At 43.3% G+C, this 20,483-nt stretch overlaps 1 protein-coding gene across 1 annotated transcript in view; it reads left to right on the top strand.

Annotated features, from left to right (window-relative positions):
- Positions 1–20,483, top strand: part of zmat4a (zinc finger, matrin-type 4a) — a 147,318-nt gene that overhangs the window by 117,128 nt on the left and 9,707 nt on the right. The window contains 1 exon segment of the mRNA XM_030105329.1: positions 11,105–11,201. Coding sequence (XP_029961189.1) covers positions 11,105–11,201 — 97 coding nt within the window.

The following is a 20,483-nucleotide window of genomic DNA, read 5'->3' as shown; positions in this document are numbered from 1 at the left end:
AAATGATCTTAGAGTTTTGAAAATGTAATTTCAGTTTCAAGAAATGAGCCAAACCAATGGAGAAAAACTGTACATCCTTTATTATTGTTGTTGTTATTATTATTATTATTATTATTATTATTATTATTATTATTATTATTATTATTATTATTATTTTCTTTATGCATCCTTCTTTACATCCTAGAGAGCTGGGTCCAAACAATGGTCCTGAGGCACTAAAGGGTAGGTGTTACTTTCTACTTGATTGATAGAACCCTCCATACTATGTGTGCTGTTCCAAGGAGGGCTACCTTCTGGACTTCTTGGATGTTGATTAGGGCTGAACGATTTGGGAAAATAATCTAATTGCGATTTTTTTTCCCTAATATTGCAATTGCGATTTAAAATGCGATTTTATCATTTTATTTTTTTTCCCCCAAAAAAGCCATAAATATTTGTTTTAAATATGACCAACACAACATGAAATCTGGTTAGTGTAAAATGTTCTTTCCATTTGTATGAATAAAATTATAAGATTTACAACTTTAAATAAATGGGATTTTTATTTAAATGCTCCAAGAAACATAAGAACAAGCACTTTGTAAAAACTGTACAAAATCCACCATCTTGACAAAAAATATATAAAATAATAGGCATCTATCTCACTGCTCCCAAAGCAGTAGTAACATTTTACACAACTGAAGCATAGAATTTGACTCTATTTGAAAATATTTTGTAGAATCAGAATAAAGTTATAAATAAAAACAACAAATGCACTTTTAGATTAGGCAAAAAAATAAACCAAACCAGTGCATAACGGTACTGGAGCTCAGCATTTTCGCTTTGCAGGCGTCATATAAGAGGCACAGTAATATTTTTTCAAGTGTTGGAACAAATTTGTTGTGTTACCTCTGGTTGTGGCAATGGTGGCACGACACGCTCTGCACAACACTTGACGTTGCGCTGCATCATTTTTTTTTAAATCCGAAGTAATCCCACACAACCGAGGTGCTGTTCCTCTTCGGGACTAATGTCTCAGTAGTTTCTGGGGAGCCAGAGGCCACTGCGCAAAGCAAAGGGCAGTGGATGTTGGTGAATCCTTCGCAGCGCTTCTCTTGCTTCTGTTTCTTCTTCTACTTTGGAGCAATGGCGGGTGGCGACCAACAACTTAGGTGCATACCGCCACCTACTGTATCTCTTGGTGACTGCGCTTCAGGTTACCGCTTCCGTTTGTGTCACGTGATTACATTTTAATTGCGCACGTTGCGATTGGCAAATCGCGTTTTATCATATCGCAACATTATTGCAAATGCAATTAATCGTTCAGCCCTAATGTTGATGTTGCCAGGGATCTTGTCGGTGTATTTCTCTAATCCCTTCTTCACAAATCCAAGAGCTCCGATTACCACTGGTATTGTTGTGGTCTTTGTTCCCCACATCCTATTGATCTCGATTTCCAGGTCCTTGTATTTCGACAGCTTTTCTGTTACCTTGACAGAGGTGTTGCTTTCAGATGGTATGGCCATGCATATGAGGATGCATTCCTTCTTCATTTTATGCTTGATGATGATATCTAGCCTATTTGCTTTTATCTCTCTGTCTGTCTGGATGGCCATGTCCCATAGGATGGTGATCTTGTTGTTCTCGGTGACGGTGTTGGGTTGGTGTTCGTACCACTTATCAGCTGTCTTGATGTTGTATTCCTTGCAGAGCTTCCAGTACAGGTAGGCTGCCACTTTGTTGTGTCGGTGGATATACTCTGTCTTTGCCAGTTCTGGGCAGCCTGAGATGATGTGGTCGATAGTCTCTTCATATCTTCCACAGGTAATGCATTGTAGGTCGGTTCCATCCTTGATGATGCGGTGGTGGTAGGATCGTGTGGCCAGACTCTGGTCTTGTGCAGCTATGATCAGTCCTTCAGTCTGTGCTTTCAGTCCAATTGTCTTGAGCCATTTGTTGGTCTTTTCCTGGTCCACATCTGCCTCTTTGATCCTCTTTGGGTACTTTCCATGCATTGGTTTTTCTTCCCAGGTCTTCCGCAGTTGTAACTGGCCAAGGTGTTTCACTTTCTGTTTGACTCTGCAGGCATACTTCGTTGATGCTTCGTTCTCTGCTGGTGGGATTTCTGGGACGTTCATCTCCTGCTTGAATTTCGCAGCTTACTTTTTGATGTAGTAGAGCTTTTTCTTGTCTTCATGGTGTTTCACTATTTGGAGAAGTGGGTCTTCTGTTGATGACAGGTAGGTGTCAAGGCCTATGGTGGTGGTTTTGTAGGTCAGTTCTAATTGGACCAGGTCTCTGCCTCCTTCTACTCTTGGTAAGTATAGCCTGTCGACATCCGCTTTTGGGTGGTGCATCTTTTCCATGGTTAGCATTTTCCTGGTCTTGGTGTCTAGTCTTCTGATGTCGTTCAGCGTCCAGTTGATGATGTTGAAGCTGTACGTCACTACGGGTATGGCTAGGGTGTTGATAGCCTCAAATCGGTTGGCCGCGTTAAGTTCACTCTTCAGTACCATTCTTACTCTCCTGTAGTACTCTTTCCAGATCTTCTCCTTCATGGCAGAATGTTGGATGCCATCTCCTTTGTTCACTCCTAGGTACCTGTACATGCCTTCCTGATCTATCTCCTTGATGACGGTGTTGATGTCAAGGTCGATGTTAGTGGTCTTTGTCAGCTGACCTCTTTTGAAGGTGCCTTTGGCACATTTGTCAAGTCTGAACTCCATCTTGATGTTATCACTGAAGGCCTTGACGGTGGTGAGTAGGCCTCTCTGTTGGTTGTCATCTTTGGCAAAGGTCTTCAGATCGTCCATGTAGAAGAGATGGTTAATTTTGCCGTTCTGTGCTTTGTACCCATAATTGGTTTTGTTGAGCAAGGTGCTGAGGGGTGCTAGTGCCAGGCAAAAGAGCAGTGGTGATAACGAGTCTCCTTGGAAGATCCCGCTGTTGACGTTGATTGGTCTGGATATTAATGACCCGTTTGCGTGGTGGAGGTTCAAGGTGGTCTTCCAATTCTTCATGCTCTGTACGATGAATCGGGTGATGGTTGGGCAAACTGTAGATCTGGAGGGTCTTCTCTATCCAGGTGTGAGGCACGCTGTCAGATCTTGTAGTCGATCCATGCTGTTGCCAAGTTCTTCTTCTTCGACTTGGCCTCTTCGAGTACGGCTTTGTTGATGAGCAGCTGGTCTTTGCATCCATAACTTCCTTTCCTACATCTTTTCTGCTCTGCTGGTCATAGGTTATTTTTGTCGAGAGAGGTGTAGGTTCTCTCTGTGATGATTGAAGTGAGGATCTTGTACATGGTTGGTAAGCAGGTGATGGGTCGGTAGTTCTTCGGGTTCTTCATTTCTTCTGTCTTTGGGAGCAGGTAGGTGATACCTTGAGTGAGGCATCTGGGACAGTCAGCTGGATTTTCTATGATTTTCATGAATGCCCTTGCAAGGTGTTCATGTGTGCTAGGGAGGTTTTTGATCCAGAAATTGGCAATTCCATCTCTCCCCGGTGCGTTCCAGTTGCTGGTCTTGTTGATGGCAGTAGTAGTCTCTGTGATGTTGATTTCTGACCATTCTTGGCTCTGTAGGTTCTTGTGCTGGTCCTGTTCTTGTTGGATCCAGCTAGCTTGTTCATCATGGGTTTTGTTGTTCTCCCATATTTTGCTCCAGAACTCCTCAACTTCTTTGATGGTGGGTGGTTCGCTGACCTCGATCTTCTTCTTTCCCAGCTCTCTATAGAACTTTTTTGCATCTTCTTTAAGGATCTTATTCTGTCTAAAGAAGTTGCTTCTTTTGGTAAATACTCCTGAGTCTGTGTGCCTTTGCTTGTATCTTTTGTTTCAGAGTTTCCTTGGCTTTTGGTATGTCTTCCTTCTTCTTGATGTTCAACTTTCTTTCCAGTTGTTTCCTCTTCCTCTCTTTGATTGTTGAACCTTTTTCGATTTCACTTAGGAGTGATAGGTCTCCGCGTAGCTTCTTAATCTCTTTCTCGATCTTTTCTTTCCATACTGGTTGTTTTCTTGATTGCTTCTGCTTCCTCAGTCTTTCCCCTACTGTTTCTGCAATTACTGCCACTGTTGCGTATGTGAGCTGGTTTATTTCTGTCAGTTCCATCATTCTTGACATGTCACCCTTGATCTGACGTATCGCTTCATTGGCACATTTGATGATTTGTTGTGTTCGCCGGTTTTTCTTGATCTTTGGGATATGTGGTCTTTCTCCAATGGGTGTCTCTTTGATGATCTCCCATTTCTGCTTGATGTATGTTGCCATCTCTAAAACACTTTCATCATCAGATTTATCTTGGACTACCTCTGGGTGGTCTTCTGGGTCTGTGGTGTTGGCTTCAACTGGTTCTTGATCAGCTGCAGTTGTTTCGTAGGGTCTGTCTTCATTCAGTTCCTCTGTGTCGATGTCTGGGTTGTCAGGTTTGGTCTTTTGCCGGATGGTCTCAAGGTCTAGGTCGGTTAGCCGTTTCTGCTTTATGATATCTCTTTTGACATTGGCTAGTTTGTTAGCCATCAATATTGGGCCTGTTTGTGGGGTGTTTCTTTCGCCATATGGCATAGGCAGCATTTGTTGTTGATGTTGTGCTTAGATCTTGCGAAGCAGTGTAGAAAGCTTCCATTACATCTTTATACTCTTCCCTTGTCCATTTTTGTTTGGTTGTCTTTGGCGGATTTTTGGATCTTGTAGCTAGAAGGCCTCTGTGAGGAGTGTCCTCGGCGTGGTGATCCTCTGCTACTTGTTCGTGCGAGTTTGTTCCAGTAGCTAACTTTTCAATCCCAGCCTGGTTCCCTGCCGGGGATCACGGTCCTTGTTGACCCACGCGACGACCGATGCGGTATGGCAGGGGTGCTCAATCCCTATCCAGCATGTTTTAGTTCTCTCCCTGCTTTAACACACCTGAATACAATGACAGGCTCATCATTGTGTTTTGTTAGGTGCTTGACGATGACGCAATAATTGGATTCAGGTGTGTTGAAGCAGGGAGAGAACTAAAACATGCTGGATAGGGGCTCTCCAGGAACAGGATTGAGCACCCCTGCGGTATGATGATCTGGTTTGGCGTGCTTGCATATTGATCACAGTTTGTCAGAGCCCCTTTTGCCGCTTGTATCGCTGGCTTGCCATACAAGCGTTGCCCAGTCTCTGCCACGTGGCGGAGGGGTTGAACCTCCACAGACATTATTATTAGGGGGCCAAGCCACGGATGGCCAGGGAGCGCGTATGCATCGCATACGCGTTCCCAGGCCAGCCAGGCTGGGAACCCTATTGTAATTGAAAGGATTTTTATTTTTTTTTTTTTTTTTATTTTTCCGTATGTAAAAGTCCCGCTGCAGCCCAAACCGTACATGGGAGGGTGGTGCAACTTGGTGGCTTGGTCCCAAACCATGGTCCGACGGAATACGCAAAAAATAAAATGAGTCCACCAGCAGGTGGCGCTATAGGCCACATAAACGCGTTTTGGTCTGTAACTCCCAGCCCGTGTGTCGCACATTCAAAAAACTTATATCCTCAGATTCTCTGAGTCAAACTAAATCACCTGGGATAGGCCACGCCCATTTCCGCCTAGAGTTTTTTTTCGGTAGATCGCAAAAACTGAAAAACATACTTTTGCGAACTCCGTACAGGGGCTTTGTCCGATCCGCGTGAAAACCAGCACATAAAGTCTTCAGATAACCTTAAGTTTTTGATAACCTTAAGTTATCAAAAGAATTTTGCTACGTTAAAATATGCGGAAACTGTTTCTGACTAAACTTTAGTAGCTAGCTAGCTAAACACAAAGTTTCACAGATCTTGGTCATAATAAATGCAAACGCCACCAAACTTGAGATCCTTGGTTGCCATGTGACTGCGGGTGGATTAACCCAATACCGCGAGCACTGGCCACTAGGTGGCGCTGTAAAGATGGGAAATTTATATCTCCTAAACGGCATGACCGATGCTTACTAAACTTGGTAGGTGTGATCCTAATTCACTCCTGAGGTAATATCTTGAAGTTAATCTTGATTAGTCAAAGTGGGCGTGGCCTATTAATGGTGTCCAACTGCAGCCCCAACCGTACATGGGAGGGCATTGCAATTGAGTGGGAAGGTTCAGAACCTTGACGCAACCCACTACGCTAAAAATCAATTTCATCGTCCACTAGGTGGCGCTATAAGCCATGCAAACGCGTTTTGGGCTATAACTCCCACACCATATGTCGCACATTCCAAAAACTTACGTGCTCTAATTCCCTGAGGAGAACTGAATCATTTGGGCTAGGCCACGCCCATTTATGTCTTTAGTTGTTTTCGCGAGATAGCAAAAACCAAAAAACATACTTTTCCGAACTCCGTCTGGGGGCTTTGTCCGATCTGCATGAAAAGCAGCAGATAAAGTCTTCAGTAGGGTCTGACCTTACGTTATCAAAAGAATTTTGCTACGACAAAATATGCGTAATGTGGGCTTGACTAAACTTTACCAGCTAGCTAGCTAAACACAAGGCTTCACAGATCTTGGTCATAATAAATGCTAACACCACCAGACTTGAGATGCTTGGTTGTCATATGACTGTGGGTCTATCAGCCCATTTTGGTGAACATTGGCCACTAGGTGGCGCTATAACTCATGAAAACGCATTTTGACCCTTAATTTTTAATTTTCAAATCACATCTTCTTAAACTTGATGTCGACATGTTCCATTAGCACAGTGGCATCATGGGACATAGGCCATGCCCACTTCTGCTACTAAATCACTAAAAAAAGGGGAATAAACAGGCATAGTTCATTTAGGGGTATAACCAGTAAAGGTGTAGTAACCAACAGTCGCCACATGGTGGAGTTTACTGTTTGTGAGCAGTACCTGTGGTGAAAGGAGGCTTTGTCTGTGTGAACTGAGAGATTGCAAATGAACAACTTCATGAATCTTTTTGTGACAAAGAAGTATTTGGTCCAATAGGCTCTATTCACAACTCAACCACTTCATGAACTTCAGGAGGCTCCTTGTTTCCTGTCTTTCGTGACAGGATGAGCTGATTAATACAGGTGTGTCTGAAGTTGTTACAGAGGTCAGACACACCTGCATTAATCAGCTTTTCCTATCATGAAAGACAGGAAACAAGGAAAATCCTTAAGTTCAGGAAGTGGTGAAGTTGTGTATAGAGTACATCACTCTATCAGAGCAAAATCAGAGTTGTAGAAATGACTGGAAAGTCAAGAGAGCCATGACATTATATTCTTTACAAGTGCATGTAACACTCTGACATCAACTGTATTGTGTTTACAATGTCAGACTGTCTTTTTTCACTGACAATATTAAAAACAACCTGTGTGTCTGCTCAGTGACCTGACATGCCTAAAACCAAGCAGCAACTCATGGTGGGAACTTGGTGTCTGAAAGACGGACGTAAACGGCATGATCTCTGAGTAATTTACTCTTTTCAAAGCAGTTTCTGTATGGTTAAAGCATCAGAGTTCTCAACACTGAACTCAATTCACTTCTGTGTGATTCAGCCAGAGGCTGTGCGTTAACTTTGGTCAAAATTGGCGAAAAGGGAGGCGCAGCAAACAGAGACATCAAGTGACATGAAAGTTGATCAGAGTTGCACTACGTATGGTGAGCGTGACGTGGGCCTTGCTGGTGGGGGTTAGACGTCGGCTTGTGTCCCGACGCCCGCCCCGAGCTCGGGGTCCCTCGTGGCGAGATTCTGAGGGCTCCGCTGAGTCCGGGGTCCGAGTTGCGCCGGAGGCTTGGCCCCCTATGAGCACTGCTTGCAGTTCTAGTTATTATTATTATTATTAGTAGTAGTAGTAGTTGTAGTAGTAGTATTATCCAACTTCATAGCAACAGTGTGCAGAGACACTGGGATTTGAACCAGTTCCTCCATTCATGTTTCGAGACAGGAGACATCTTGGACCCTGTTTACATTTCAACATTTTCAAGGGACAATGCAAAGCTTTTGTCATGTTTTGGGCATCCGTTTACACGACAACGGAACTCGGAGCCACTAAAGACTCAACTTTTTGAAAACGGTTCCCGAAGTGGAACTTTTTGAAACTCTTGGTTTTTGAAGCGCTCAGAATGCAAGCGCTGCTTCTGCGCTCCACCATGTGTGAGTAGATGGAGGATAAACATGGCGGCTTCCTGAGTGGCATATTCTACTTTTATAGTTTGTCAGGCGCAGCTCATGCTGAGTATCAGCAGTGGTTCACACAACACCCCTCTCCACCAGCCTTTTTGTTTCTTTTTAATGAGTTTACAGAAGAAGGCTCATCTGACGAAGCTCACACATCAGGCCTCCAGGTGGCAACAAATCCAATGAGTTTCCACATTTTTCTTTCACTGTAATAAATAAAATTCTGGTCCCCCCTTCACTCTGCGTGTGATGAAGGTCGTATGAAGCCTGCACTCCTGTTGCTGCAAATTATGCGCACGCTGTGTAATCGCCGTCATGTTGTTCTAATCTTATTGCGCGATGAAAAATGGCCGCCCGGATCGCCTCCCTCTCACAATTGAGTTAGCTCCTCCATTAATATGCCTTGGAGCAAAAGGGCAACAGAGGATAAATGTCACCCTGCACTCACTGAATCACATTTCCATATTTTCCTCCGTGAACGATGCTTTCTCAAAACCAGACGCTGAAACTTAGCGAGCTTCTCTCCGGATAAGGCGTCACTGAAGTTTTATCTGAGCCGTTGACTTCTGGCGTTTTCACTTTCCCCACGGGCACATCAGCAGATCTACCCCTCACCCTCCCCGCTGATAAGCTGCACAATAACAGCTCCGTCAGTCTGCTGCCAGCAGAATTGAGATTTCAATTTTGCTGCAGCCGTCCCCGGACGCGGCCACGGCCGCCGGCTGACGTGAGAGTCCTGCAGCAGGTTGTGTGTGACAGCCTGCCTCTCAAACCATTTCTGAGAGGGTGAAAGATTGCATGGTGGCTGCGGAATCCGTCACTGACAGCCACCTGTGGCTCGGTGCCGGCGGCGCTGTCCGGCATGAGCGATGGAGCCCCAGGAACCTTCCGGGCCGCCGCAGTTCTTCCTCTCCATCACCTCTTCCCGGCCACTCTGTGAGTCTGTGCCGACTCGTTTGTTTTGGTTAACTCCTGCCTCAGCTGAGGATGCCGAGGCGGCTCAGGAGAGCGAGCAGGACGGAAGAAAAATCTGTCTTTGCAGACTCATTTGTTTCAGTTATGTTGGAATTTCATCGTGCAGCTGATACATGAGGAGGAAAATGCTGTCTGATGTCTGCCGTCTCTATTTGATCTCCTTGTAACTTGTGAGAGAACGGAGCCGATGGGTAAAACTCTAAAAATAAAAAAAAGGCCAAAGGGTTTACAGTCAGTGTCATGAGAGTTTTGCACATCTCAGCCTCTCGCTCAGTTCGAACCTCGAGCGATGTTCACACAACGTCCTGAAGCGAGCAGCAGCTCCCTGGCAGGCATGAGGAAAACTTTTTAAACAAAAGTCGTGCCTGCTGGAACTTCAGGACTCATGAGATTTTGGAAAAAGGAGATCAGTTTCTTTGGTATAACAATGCACCCTAGTGATAAATCTTTTAAAGTATGAGGAGATTTTGGTGAATGTTTCATGAGCACAACCCAATTAAAGCTTCAGAGCTCAGGACACAAATGCTTATCTCTGCAAATTTAAAGCCACACAAACATGCCAACAATATTTGATTTTTTTTATCTTTAGCAGTAATATAAGACACAGATTTGTGAGTCAGTTGAGCAAGATAGCGGTGCACATGGGGGCAGCGGCTCTTAGCTCTGCAACGGGTCATCAGTACAGCCCAGAAGGTCACTAGAGGCATTGCCGAACCTGGAGAACATCACCAACCCTCCATACCTCAGCAGAGCTGGCACCATCATCAAAGACTCCACCCTTTTGACCTGCTACCGTTGGGCCGACGTTACAGGTCACATAAAACCAGAACAAAGAGAGCCAGCTTCTTTCCAAGAGCTTTCTCTGTACTCAATAGTCACAAAGCCAAAGGAACCTGTCCCCTTAAATCGCACAGATACCGTCACACTGATCGTGTGCAATAAATGAAGTATCTTCTGAGCAGTAACCTGCACAGTCGAGGTGCAATAAACTGTTTTATCTTATGTCCACAATCTTGACTGAACCTGCACTGACACACACTGCTATTTGTGTATTTATGTGTATCCATTATTGTCTTTATTTAAGATTTTTATTGGTTTCTTATGCTTTGGTAAAGTGCACCAAAGGGAGTTACACTCCAATTTCATTGTGTGTCAATGGCAATAGAAGGCTGTTCTATTCTATTCTATTCTATTCTATTCTATTCTATTCCATTCTATTCTATTCTATTCTATTCTAACGTGCAGGAGTCTCCCCAATAGCTAAAGTTACATTTTAGATTCAAGTGTGATATCTAGTTAGAGAGTTAAAAAACAAGAGTTGTCATATTTCCAAGTTGTTCCTGAAGTACCTAAGTCTGGTTGAAAACACACAATTAATCTGTTTACACAGCAGTGAGTGTGAGTGTGTGTGAATGTCCATCTCTCAGGTTGGAGTGTGTGTGAATGTCCATCTCTCAGGTTGGAGTGTGTGTGAATGTCCATCTCTCGGATTGGAGTGTGTGTGAATTTCCATCTCTCGAGTTTGTGTGTGTGATGAAGCCTTTTGATGGGGACCTGTTCAGGTGCTTCCCTCCTTCGCTCGTCCGTTTCAGTCCCCTGCAGCCCAAAGTTGGCTAAAGCTGTGTAGAAGTTGGATGGCAGGATGAAAATATGCTCACTAAAAATGTCAACATCGTTTTATATGGAAACAACCTGAGGCGCACTCAGGTTTGACTGTGAAATTAGTTTTTCAAGACGTTTAAAATGCATGGCTTTTCATCTTATGTGCACCTTTAATTGATTTTCTTCCATTTCAGCACCTGCAGAATCAATCCGGTAGACACAAGGACGCTCACCTGCTGAAACATGCCTGCATACAGGAAACGTCTTCTCTCAGAGTGCCTGTCTGCGCTTGATGGATTGATTTTGCATTGACTGTGTGCAGGAGAGAGTGAACGCCACATTAGCATGAAAAAGCCTCCGGATGAAAGCCAGCCGGCGTATTCATTTCCTCATTTCATCCGTTTAATGTATGTGTTTGTGTTTGATCCGCAGGTCTGAAGAGGAGCTACACCTGTGAAATCTGCAGCGTCACACTTAACTCGGTGGCACAGTACCATGCACATCTGCAGGGCTCAAAGCACCAAAACAAGTGAGTGGATGGCACCAGCAGCCGAGCCCATTTCCATTTTTAACTAGAGACGCTGCAGAGCAAAGCTCTTAGCACTGCACCTCGTCTTCTGGCACGAAATGTGTTGTTTTCTTTACTTTCATCCGAGCCTCTTGAAATTCCCCGCTTCTGGAGGACGCTCCCTCCGCTTGAGATGCAGCGCATTCCTCGACGAATGCATAAATGATGGGGTTATTGTAGTGAGCCGCGCTGCCGAGACACGAATTTCAGATGTACTCGTTTTGCTGAGAGCATCCGATGACATTTTGAAATGTAATTGCGACCTTAATGTGAAGGAAAATATTCCAAATTGATTTTTTTTTTTTTTTTTTGTTGGCTTGGATGAAGTAACTTATGGCTATTTTGCCCTGGAGAAACAATGTCGTGCTGAGAATCAACAAGCTTTTCTAAGGACAGAAACAACAGTCAACAGATCTCCATCTAAAAATGAACTGAAACGAGAGAGAGAGAGAGAGAGAGAGAGAGAGAGAGAGAGAGAGAGAGAAGCTCTGCAGCCCTTCAATGGTTTGTACTCTTTTCAAACAAGCAATCAGTCTCCTTTTCAGCACTCACTGTTCTCTGTAGTTATTCATTTGTTTTTTGCATTGAGGAGGTCTCAGTGGAGTCTCAAACAGTGTGAGGTGTGTTTGTGTGTAGGCTCTGGACAGAAGGTGTGAATTGATGAGGGGTAACTCGGTGCATGTCCTGGAATTAATTCCCCCTGCTGGCCACTCTCCTGGCTGCATACGTCCACGGGGATGCTGGCAGCGGGAGACGTGACATGCCGTTTAACAGCGCCCGTGCTTTAGTCACGGATGCCTGCCTTGTCAGAGCCACTGGGTTTCCATCCACATCCACTCACACTGTCACACACAAGCATCCACCCCCATCCACCCCACCTCCCACCGGAGGAAAGCAAGGCAGCGCTCACACAGGGAAGTCAGACCGCACGCGACCCCTCCAGCTCCCACCTCCGCCCCGACCAACCTCATTTCCCCCACATAGCCCACAACTTTGCCTCTATTTAGGTCATTTGCTCAGTTTACGCAGAGAGAACAAAGGATTTTCTACTCCACCAGTGTGTGTGTGTGTGTGTGTGTGTGTGTGTGTGTGTGTGTGTAGTTCTTAGTCTCTACAGGGCTGAATGAAAAATGACACTGAAGCATCTAGTTCATCTAAATCTGAGAGGATGAGGGTGGAAACTTGAGACTTCCCTTTATGGATGTGTGTCAGATAAGTGATTTTTTTTTTTTTTTTTTTTTTTTTTTAGATGGGAATAACTTACATGAACAACATCATATTCTGAGTTGATCACTCAATCACAGTTCTGTTGTTACGAAATATTCTGTACAAAGTAGTTTTTCCATCAGGTACAAATGAATTGTATTTCTGTTCCTCCACTTTGGGATCAGCCTTGGATGATGGATGGATTAATGTATGGAAGGATGATGGATGGATGATGGATGGATGATCGATGGTGGATTAATGTATGTATATATGGATGGATGATAGATGGATGAACAGAACAGATGGATTGTTGGATGGATGGATAGATGAACAGATGGATGGATAGATGGATGGATGAACAAATGGATGATGGATTGTTGAGTAGATGAATTAATGGATGGATGGATTGGTGGGTCGATGGATGGATTAATGGATGGGTGAATTCAAGGATTCATGGATGGATGGAAGGATGAATGAATTCATGGATGGATGTATCACAAAGTTGAAGGAATACTGATCATTTATCCTTGAATTCAAAACTACATTATTGCCTAAATTCAACCTGATTTTCAGCGAGACTTTTTTGTTGAAATGCTAAAGAGATACAAACAGTACTTCTCTTAAAAAAATACTTATTGCATTGTTAAAAAAAAATGTTTTGTTCAGTGGTAGTGAGGCTTTGTTCTCAAGCACAACCATCAACGTGCGCATGGATCGATCACATTACAAAGTAAAATGCATGAAGAGTTTCCTCTGGACGTGACCCTGCTGAGAATCCCCCCGTGTGCTCTCCTCAGCTCTACGCCCCGTTTAATCACCCTAACGCTGCAGCTTGGCAGCTCACAACTTCACAGATTTAGAAAATCACAGGGGGAACATTGAACAGCTTAAGGAGTCGTGGAGTTTCTGGATCAGGGAAGAGTTGAATTGTTAAAGATGGGACCTGCATTTCTAAAATCTTACATACAGGCTGATAGAAGACATTCTGGTCTCCTCCAGGTCACATGATGGAGCGTAAGACATGAACGCATAAATGGAATCTTGTTGACAGAATAATAAAGATATGAAGTGATTATAAAGAAAAGCAGACATGCAAAACAACATAATACAGCTTTTTGAAAAGGATCTGTCTCCCTAAAACAAGGGTGCAAAACTCTGTTCCTGTACTACGTTACTGTACGGGTGGATAAAAAAGCAGCTTTACTTATTGATGTAGTTAATAAAGTTTTCTTTTGTTTTACAGACAGTCGTAAAGCAAACTGAAGGCAGTCAGTGTTTTTCCTGTGAAGCCAAACGATCATAAATCCATAGACAGTAGCCACCATACAGTTATTAATGGATGAAATAACAAATATATGCAGGAGGTGTGTCTGTTCGGCTCCAGGCTCGTTTATCACATGAGGAAAGTCAGTATTATTTAAAAAATGGATGAATCCATTCTACATTTCTTGAAATTCTGCCTGTTTGTCCTCGACGTTATCAGAGAGAGGATGAGTCTCTGAACCACGAGCATGTTTACCCATTTGTCCATGCTAAAGCGATTGTCCGCTTTGCTTACAGTAAACAGATGTTTCTAAAAATAGCATGACATTTTTTTTTTGTGTGTTTCCATCTGGATGAAAGCCTAGAAGGAGGAATCCAGTTTGCATCTCATCTGTTAATGGAGATAATCTGAACAGTTCCTCCTAAAACACCTTCACTGTTCTTCCACTGACGCTCTGTTTTCGCCACATCTGTTCCAGGTGTTTGGGTTTTTTTCTGGAGTCACATGTCACCTCAGTAGCTAATTATATCATTGTAGTCGTAGGTGTGTATTACCTGTCTGCATGATAATATGTTTACTGGAATGTATGAATTAGGACTCATCATAATAATAATGTCAACACCTTCAATTTCTAAGACCAGTTCTCTTCTTTCTTTGTTGGGTCTGTGTGTTATTTCTGTTTTCTCCAAGAGCTCACGTTTCTGACACTCCAAATACATCATGGATGTAACGTTCGAACCCCTACACATACAGATATTTGAAGCCACAAACCCCTGAACAGAAAAGCTTTTCACTGAGCTCATGGCCATCACTGCCTCCAGTGAATCACATTCAGACATTAAGGTTGACTCAAACGTGCAGGGCGGCGTCTGTTATTGATTCTATTTCCATCAATGGTCCCATTTGCATGCTTTCCCCAGGGCAGATAAGGTCATGTGCCTGTGTCCCTGGGTCTAATATGTAAATATAGGGCAAATCCTCACAGCTTCAATGCTTTCACAGCACTTCACACACATTCACGCCCTCACACACCAGAGGAGATGGCTGCCAATGGCATGCAAGGTGCTTCATCTTCATCGGGAGCGATTTGGGTTCAGTGTGTTCCTCAAAGACACGACGACACAGGAACAGACTTGTAATTGGAAGACGACTTGCTGAACCAACTGAGCCGCCCATTACCTTCCATCAATATGAGCATGGCCACAATGATGTGGCACAGAAAAGAGAACAAAACCATCCAGCAACAGCGATACTCTGTCTGTCTTCCCTCAAATAAACCCAGGTCTCGAAAGCACTGAGAAAATTGAATTTTGAGTCAGGGAGGGAACCAATTACCCGTTCATGATGGGTGTACTAATGAGGGATGTCGATCAATACCTCAATACGTCTCTAACAACCCAGCTGCATGAGCAGCACCACTCATCCTCAACAGAAACATAAAGGTACCATTTAATGTTGGCTTTGTGGTGTCTTTATTCCCTTTTTTCCCCTCCTTTCTTGGTTCTGCTGCGCCTTCGCCTCCTCCTCAGAAACCAAAGCCGGGCTGGAGGGAACCTGAAGAAGCTCCAGTCTTTTTTGTTTTCCTGAAGCGTCACAGTAAACCCTGTAAGACAGGAATAGCTGTGCAGCAGAGAAGCTAAAAGCTGCTCGGGTGGCGTGACCGGTCAGTGTTAAATGAGCGAGGAGGGAGAACGATCCCGTTTGACCTCTGGATGAGGGGAACTGCTAAAGCTCTCAGCATTACCTTCTCTTTCCTGACCACTGACCCAGCAGAGCTAACTTGAATGCAGAGATTCATCAATCAGCCTTCAGATTTGCTCTCTGGTATTTTAAAAAAATAACCTTTGTGAAGCTCTAACTCTACAGTATCTGCTTTGGGTGAATGGTTTTAGATCCAAACAACACAGAAGAATCAACCGTGTATCTTTAATATCAACTCAAGGTTGAACTCACGCTGGAAGCCGATCGCCACATGGATGTTTACATGACAGCGTATCAAGTGAAATGCATCGTTTCTACAAAATGTTAACGTTTACACAGCAAAGTTCTGGAAACGACGTCCATCACATGAAAACAACAGCAACTCTGAAAATGACGGCGTTGGTGTCAGATGGTGTCACGTTATGCTGGCCGAGCGGCATCGGTGCCTCCCTAGTTAAAAGTCAAAACTTGTTCCGCGATTTCCTGAAAGTATAGTGCAGCTCTGTCTGCTTAATAAGCAGCATTAATGCTTCTTTCATGGGTGGGTTTAATAACACGTCTGACCTTCATGATTTACAGGCTCAGGTTCTCCCACATCACATATTAAATACAAACTGTAAATGAATAGGGTGACTGTGGGACGTCAGAGTGAACTCCGGAGCCTCTCTCCCAGTTAATAAGCAATACCGTGATGATTAATTGTGACTTTCCTAATGTGCCGAGTGTTCCTCAGCGGACGCATCCATTTCAGAACATAACCCAGGTTAGGAGTGTTAATTATAGCTCAAAGGCAATATACAGAGACTTTTTAATCCACAGCGAGAAAGACTCGACGCAAACAGTCTGTCAGGAGTTGTTTTTTTTTTTTTTTTTAACCCTTCACAGTCACCGCTGACAGGATTTGTTATTCAACTGTCTCATAAATCCAACAGTTCAAAAGTAGCAGACAGCTAAAAAAAAAAAAAGTCTTAGAGGAGAAATGTTTCATAACTTGCATGAGGGAAATCTTGCATTTCCCTCTATTTCCATGGAATTATTTTCAAAAAGTTCCACCTTGAACAGTTGTGTTTTCATGTAAGTTTTCAGACAGAAACTGTATCCAGCATTCAGCATTATAAGGTCACTTCAGGAGGATCTTTATGTCAGGAACTGAAAGGTTCTCAGGTGTACAGAGAAACATACTTTGCGTAAAGTCTGATGATAAAGCACAGCTAAATACCTTCATTTATTAAATACATCTGTGATTTATTAAACAAAACTACTGTGTTAAAGTCAAAGTCTAAAGTCTTCAAAAAAACAAAAAGCATTCTGAATGTGTTTTGAGGAGCCGTATCTCTGCTTCTTGTTAAGTCATGGCTCTCTCGTTTTAATCCATTTCAATCATCTTCTTTGTAGAACTGGTTTGTTAATGCTAACATTTCTGCAGAATGGGTGAACTCGGCTGTTCAATAGGTTGACAGCAGCTGGCAGTGTAATTATTGCGGACTTGTGTATGTACTAAGAGGCATTAGACTCGACAGAACTACAGATTCACTGTTACCAGTATCGGGCTGTGTGGATGTGATTCACATCAACCCACAGTCTTCACACATTCAGTCAGTATCGGTACTCAGTATTGGCAAGTAACTTGAGGTTAGTTTTCATACTGGTTCTTTGAAAAAGTGTTAACAGCATGCAAAGTACGCAACATTAGTGTGTGTGAGTGTGTGCGATATAAAAATTCCGTTTACCATTTTTATTGTTTCACAGTTGAGCTCCATTCGTGACCTTGAAGCGCTGTGAAAGCCAGTAAACACTCACCTGTGTGAGGTCGCACACATCAAGTGAATTCAGAACCCTCATTTCTTCACAGCAAAATGCAAAGCTTTCCACATGTCTGTTGAGCACAAACTTTGCAAACAGAAGCACTGAAATAAAGAGTGTGAAAGGCCTTTTACCATCACATTCTGACTCTTTTATTTACTCTGACATATTTTGACAGTCGGCCACCCGTTTGGAAAATTGTTCTGGAAATGGTAAGTCATAGATAATTAATCTGCCTGCATTACCCCTCTTGTCTGATAGCAATTATTCCCCTTCACTGTCTGGCTCAGAGTAAATCCGAGCTGTATCTGATGGCTTCATGCATATCTTCTGCATTAAATTGCGGCAGGAATATCACGGGCCCCCGAGCAGTGTCTGCAGGATCACCTGCTGCAGACAGTTTACAGATGAGCAGCTCTGTGAAGTATAGCTTTACTGCTTTGGTGCTTTGAACTAATACCGGCATCCATCTTCATTAACACTTTATCCAACTGCAGGTCGCCGAGGGCTGCAGCCCGTCCCAGTATGGCCCTGACAGGTCAGCACAGGGCGAACACGGAGACAGTCACACCTCGGGATGTCCCGATGCAACTTTTTCACTTCCGATACGATACCGATATTGCAACCTTGAGATTTGGCCAATACTGATATTGGTCCGATACGATATTAGCGCGAATCATACATACTTTCATTACTTTTTCGTAGTGTGGAATGTTGGAAAAAGGCTTGATCAAGTGATGTTACACAGAGAACAATAGTCAGCTACAGTAGGCATGAGAAAAACTGACCCATTTATTACGTATTAACCAACTGGTTACAAACATTTTAACCTCTAACATAATGCCTGCAGTGTTCTACAGTTGAATAAAATACAAAAAGAAATAAATTATAAGATGCTGAAAAATAACCTAAATAAATAAAACCAAATTATACTTTAAAAGTGCAAACAATTCAAGTCCACTTCAGTTATTTTTTACTGTCAGTATATAGTGGGAACAGCTGAAGGTGAGGATGAAAACAACAAAAACAACACAATACTGTCCACTGTCCAACTGCTCAAACTTAATATTTCACTGCTCCAGTTTCACTGACTTGCTCTCAGTCTTCACTAAGAAAAAAAAAAAAAAAAAAAAACCAACATGCTTCATATGTGTGATGAGGTTGGTCGTATTAAACTTTCCCGGTTCTCTGCCACCACGGGAAACTTGAGCATGACAAGTGTTGCACGCCTTTGTCTGAGTTTACGGTAAGATACTGCCACACGGCCGACATTCTGCTCCTCCAGTAGCACACACACATAGGTGGTGGTGGTGTTGTAATCATATGGGCTCCGCATGCTGGATCAGAGACATTCTATTTCCTGGATCCGGGTGCTCTTCTTCTGTGGCATTTGTGGCAGACGGCACCAACGTTAAGGTGCATTACCGCCACCTACTGTGTTGAGAATGTGAACCAGAGTCACCTATGGATAGAAGTGCTGGAGCGGAAAATGGACTGCTTCACTTATATCAGAGATTTTAGAGGCAATCCGATAAAATCCAATACTCGCTTTTTGGCTGATATCGGACCGATATCCGATATCAATGTCGAATCGGGACACCCCTCGTCACACCCACATTCACACGCAAGGGTCATTTACAGTCTCTGATGATCCTCAAAACGCATGTTTTATCACTGTGAGAAAACAAACTACAGATGCAGAGATTTGGCCTCAGTACTGCACAGAGTACTCAAACTCACTAAACATCCTCGATACAACCCGGTGAGTTTAAGTGACATTGTGCGTCAGGGGGAATGCTTCTGCTTTGAGTTGAGAATGCAGATCACGACACCACTGAGCGTCCTGCTAACGGGTAAAAATCTTCTCTCAAAGTGTTTTCACCGTCAATAGAAGAAACAAATTATTTTAAACTTCCGTAAATTAAACTTTATGACTAACTCCTGAATGGTAACAGTCACAATGAAAGAGAACTTTATCAGGAAATAAACCACATCCTGTCAAATTCAGCCAAAAAATACATTTATACATTTTGAAGAGCTGAAACCAGTGAAAACATCTTTGTTTTACCAATAACTTCATCTGTTTTCACTGCATAAGGTCATTGGATTTATCCTTCAGGATTTATGAAGGTCTGTTTTGAAAAAAATTCCACTGCGGTCCATCCATTATTGCGTGTATTTTGTTATACTGAAACATCTGCATCAATACATTTATGGCAACATCATGACTAAATAATCCATAAGAAGCTCTGTGTTGGGATCTCGCTGTCAGTTTTCCCTTCACTGTGGTGCCATGACTCCATCCATGGCGTATGTGTTCGTGTGTGTCAGGGGATCTGACTCATCCCACGTCCTCAGCTGCACGAGAACCTACTGTAATATGTGTTGTATTCAGCCAAGTTAAATCCAGCTGACAGGTGCAGCAGCAGCAGCGTTTATTCTGTTTATCTTGCTGGTTTGATCCACGCTCAGCCCACAGATATGAAGCAGGGTGGGTTTGAAGTGCCGTGTGTCTCTTCTGCATGCACTCATCCCTCCACTTCACCACAAAGAGCCTGAGCGCCACGCGTGTCAGATCACGACTGGACTGAGACTCATGGGGACAGTTCCTCCGGTTTACCTTCAGCTCCTGTGTGAAGAGGCATAATGCAGCGCTCACTGTTTGGTTGGGGAAGTTGTCCAGACAGTCACTGTCACATATTGGCTTTGTGTCACAAAAAATCTGAACTTTCTGAACTTCAAAACACATTTCAGAATCACTCCTCAGTGGCTATCAGGGTTTTGTACCACAGCACTTTCAAAACTGAACAAAAATGATGCGTTTTCACTTGAAAACATCTAACACTGCTTAAATATTTCCTGTAGGTCAGTGCAAAAGTGTGCAAGTTCATTCTGAAACAAAATCTCTGCAAGAAGCAGAGCTCACATGTATTTGACATTTAACCTCACTGACTGAACAGCTATGAATTCAAAAGTAAGGTGAAGTGTGATTGTCGTCCAGCTTCGGCCAAATCACAGTAAAAACTTTGCCTGAGATTTAAAACTTAAAAAAATCAAATAGTTTCCCCCTACACTCGATTGCACAATAGATAAATCTTCATTATCATCGGATAGCTTGGCAAAAAATGGCTGTAGGTTTTTTAAATTATTATTATCAACACAACATCAAACACAAGCATTCCTGGGATCTTTATCGACTTCAGATGCAGAGCGCCCCTCGGGTTTGGAACACACTAACGCCTCACTAATGAGCAGCAGCGTGAAGAAGC

Source organism: Salarias fasciatus, chromosome 12 (genome assembly GCF_902148845.1).
Source record: "Salarias fasciatus chromosome 12, fSalaFa1.1, whole genome shotgun sequence".
NCBI classification, from domain to species: Eukaryota; Metazoa; Chordata; class Actinopteri; order Blenniiformes; family Blenniidae; genus Salarias; species Salarias fasciatus.
The sequence above is the reverse complement of the archived record's forward strand: the minus strand, read 5'-3'. Positions and strand labels throughout refer to the sequence as shown.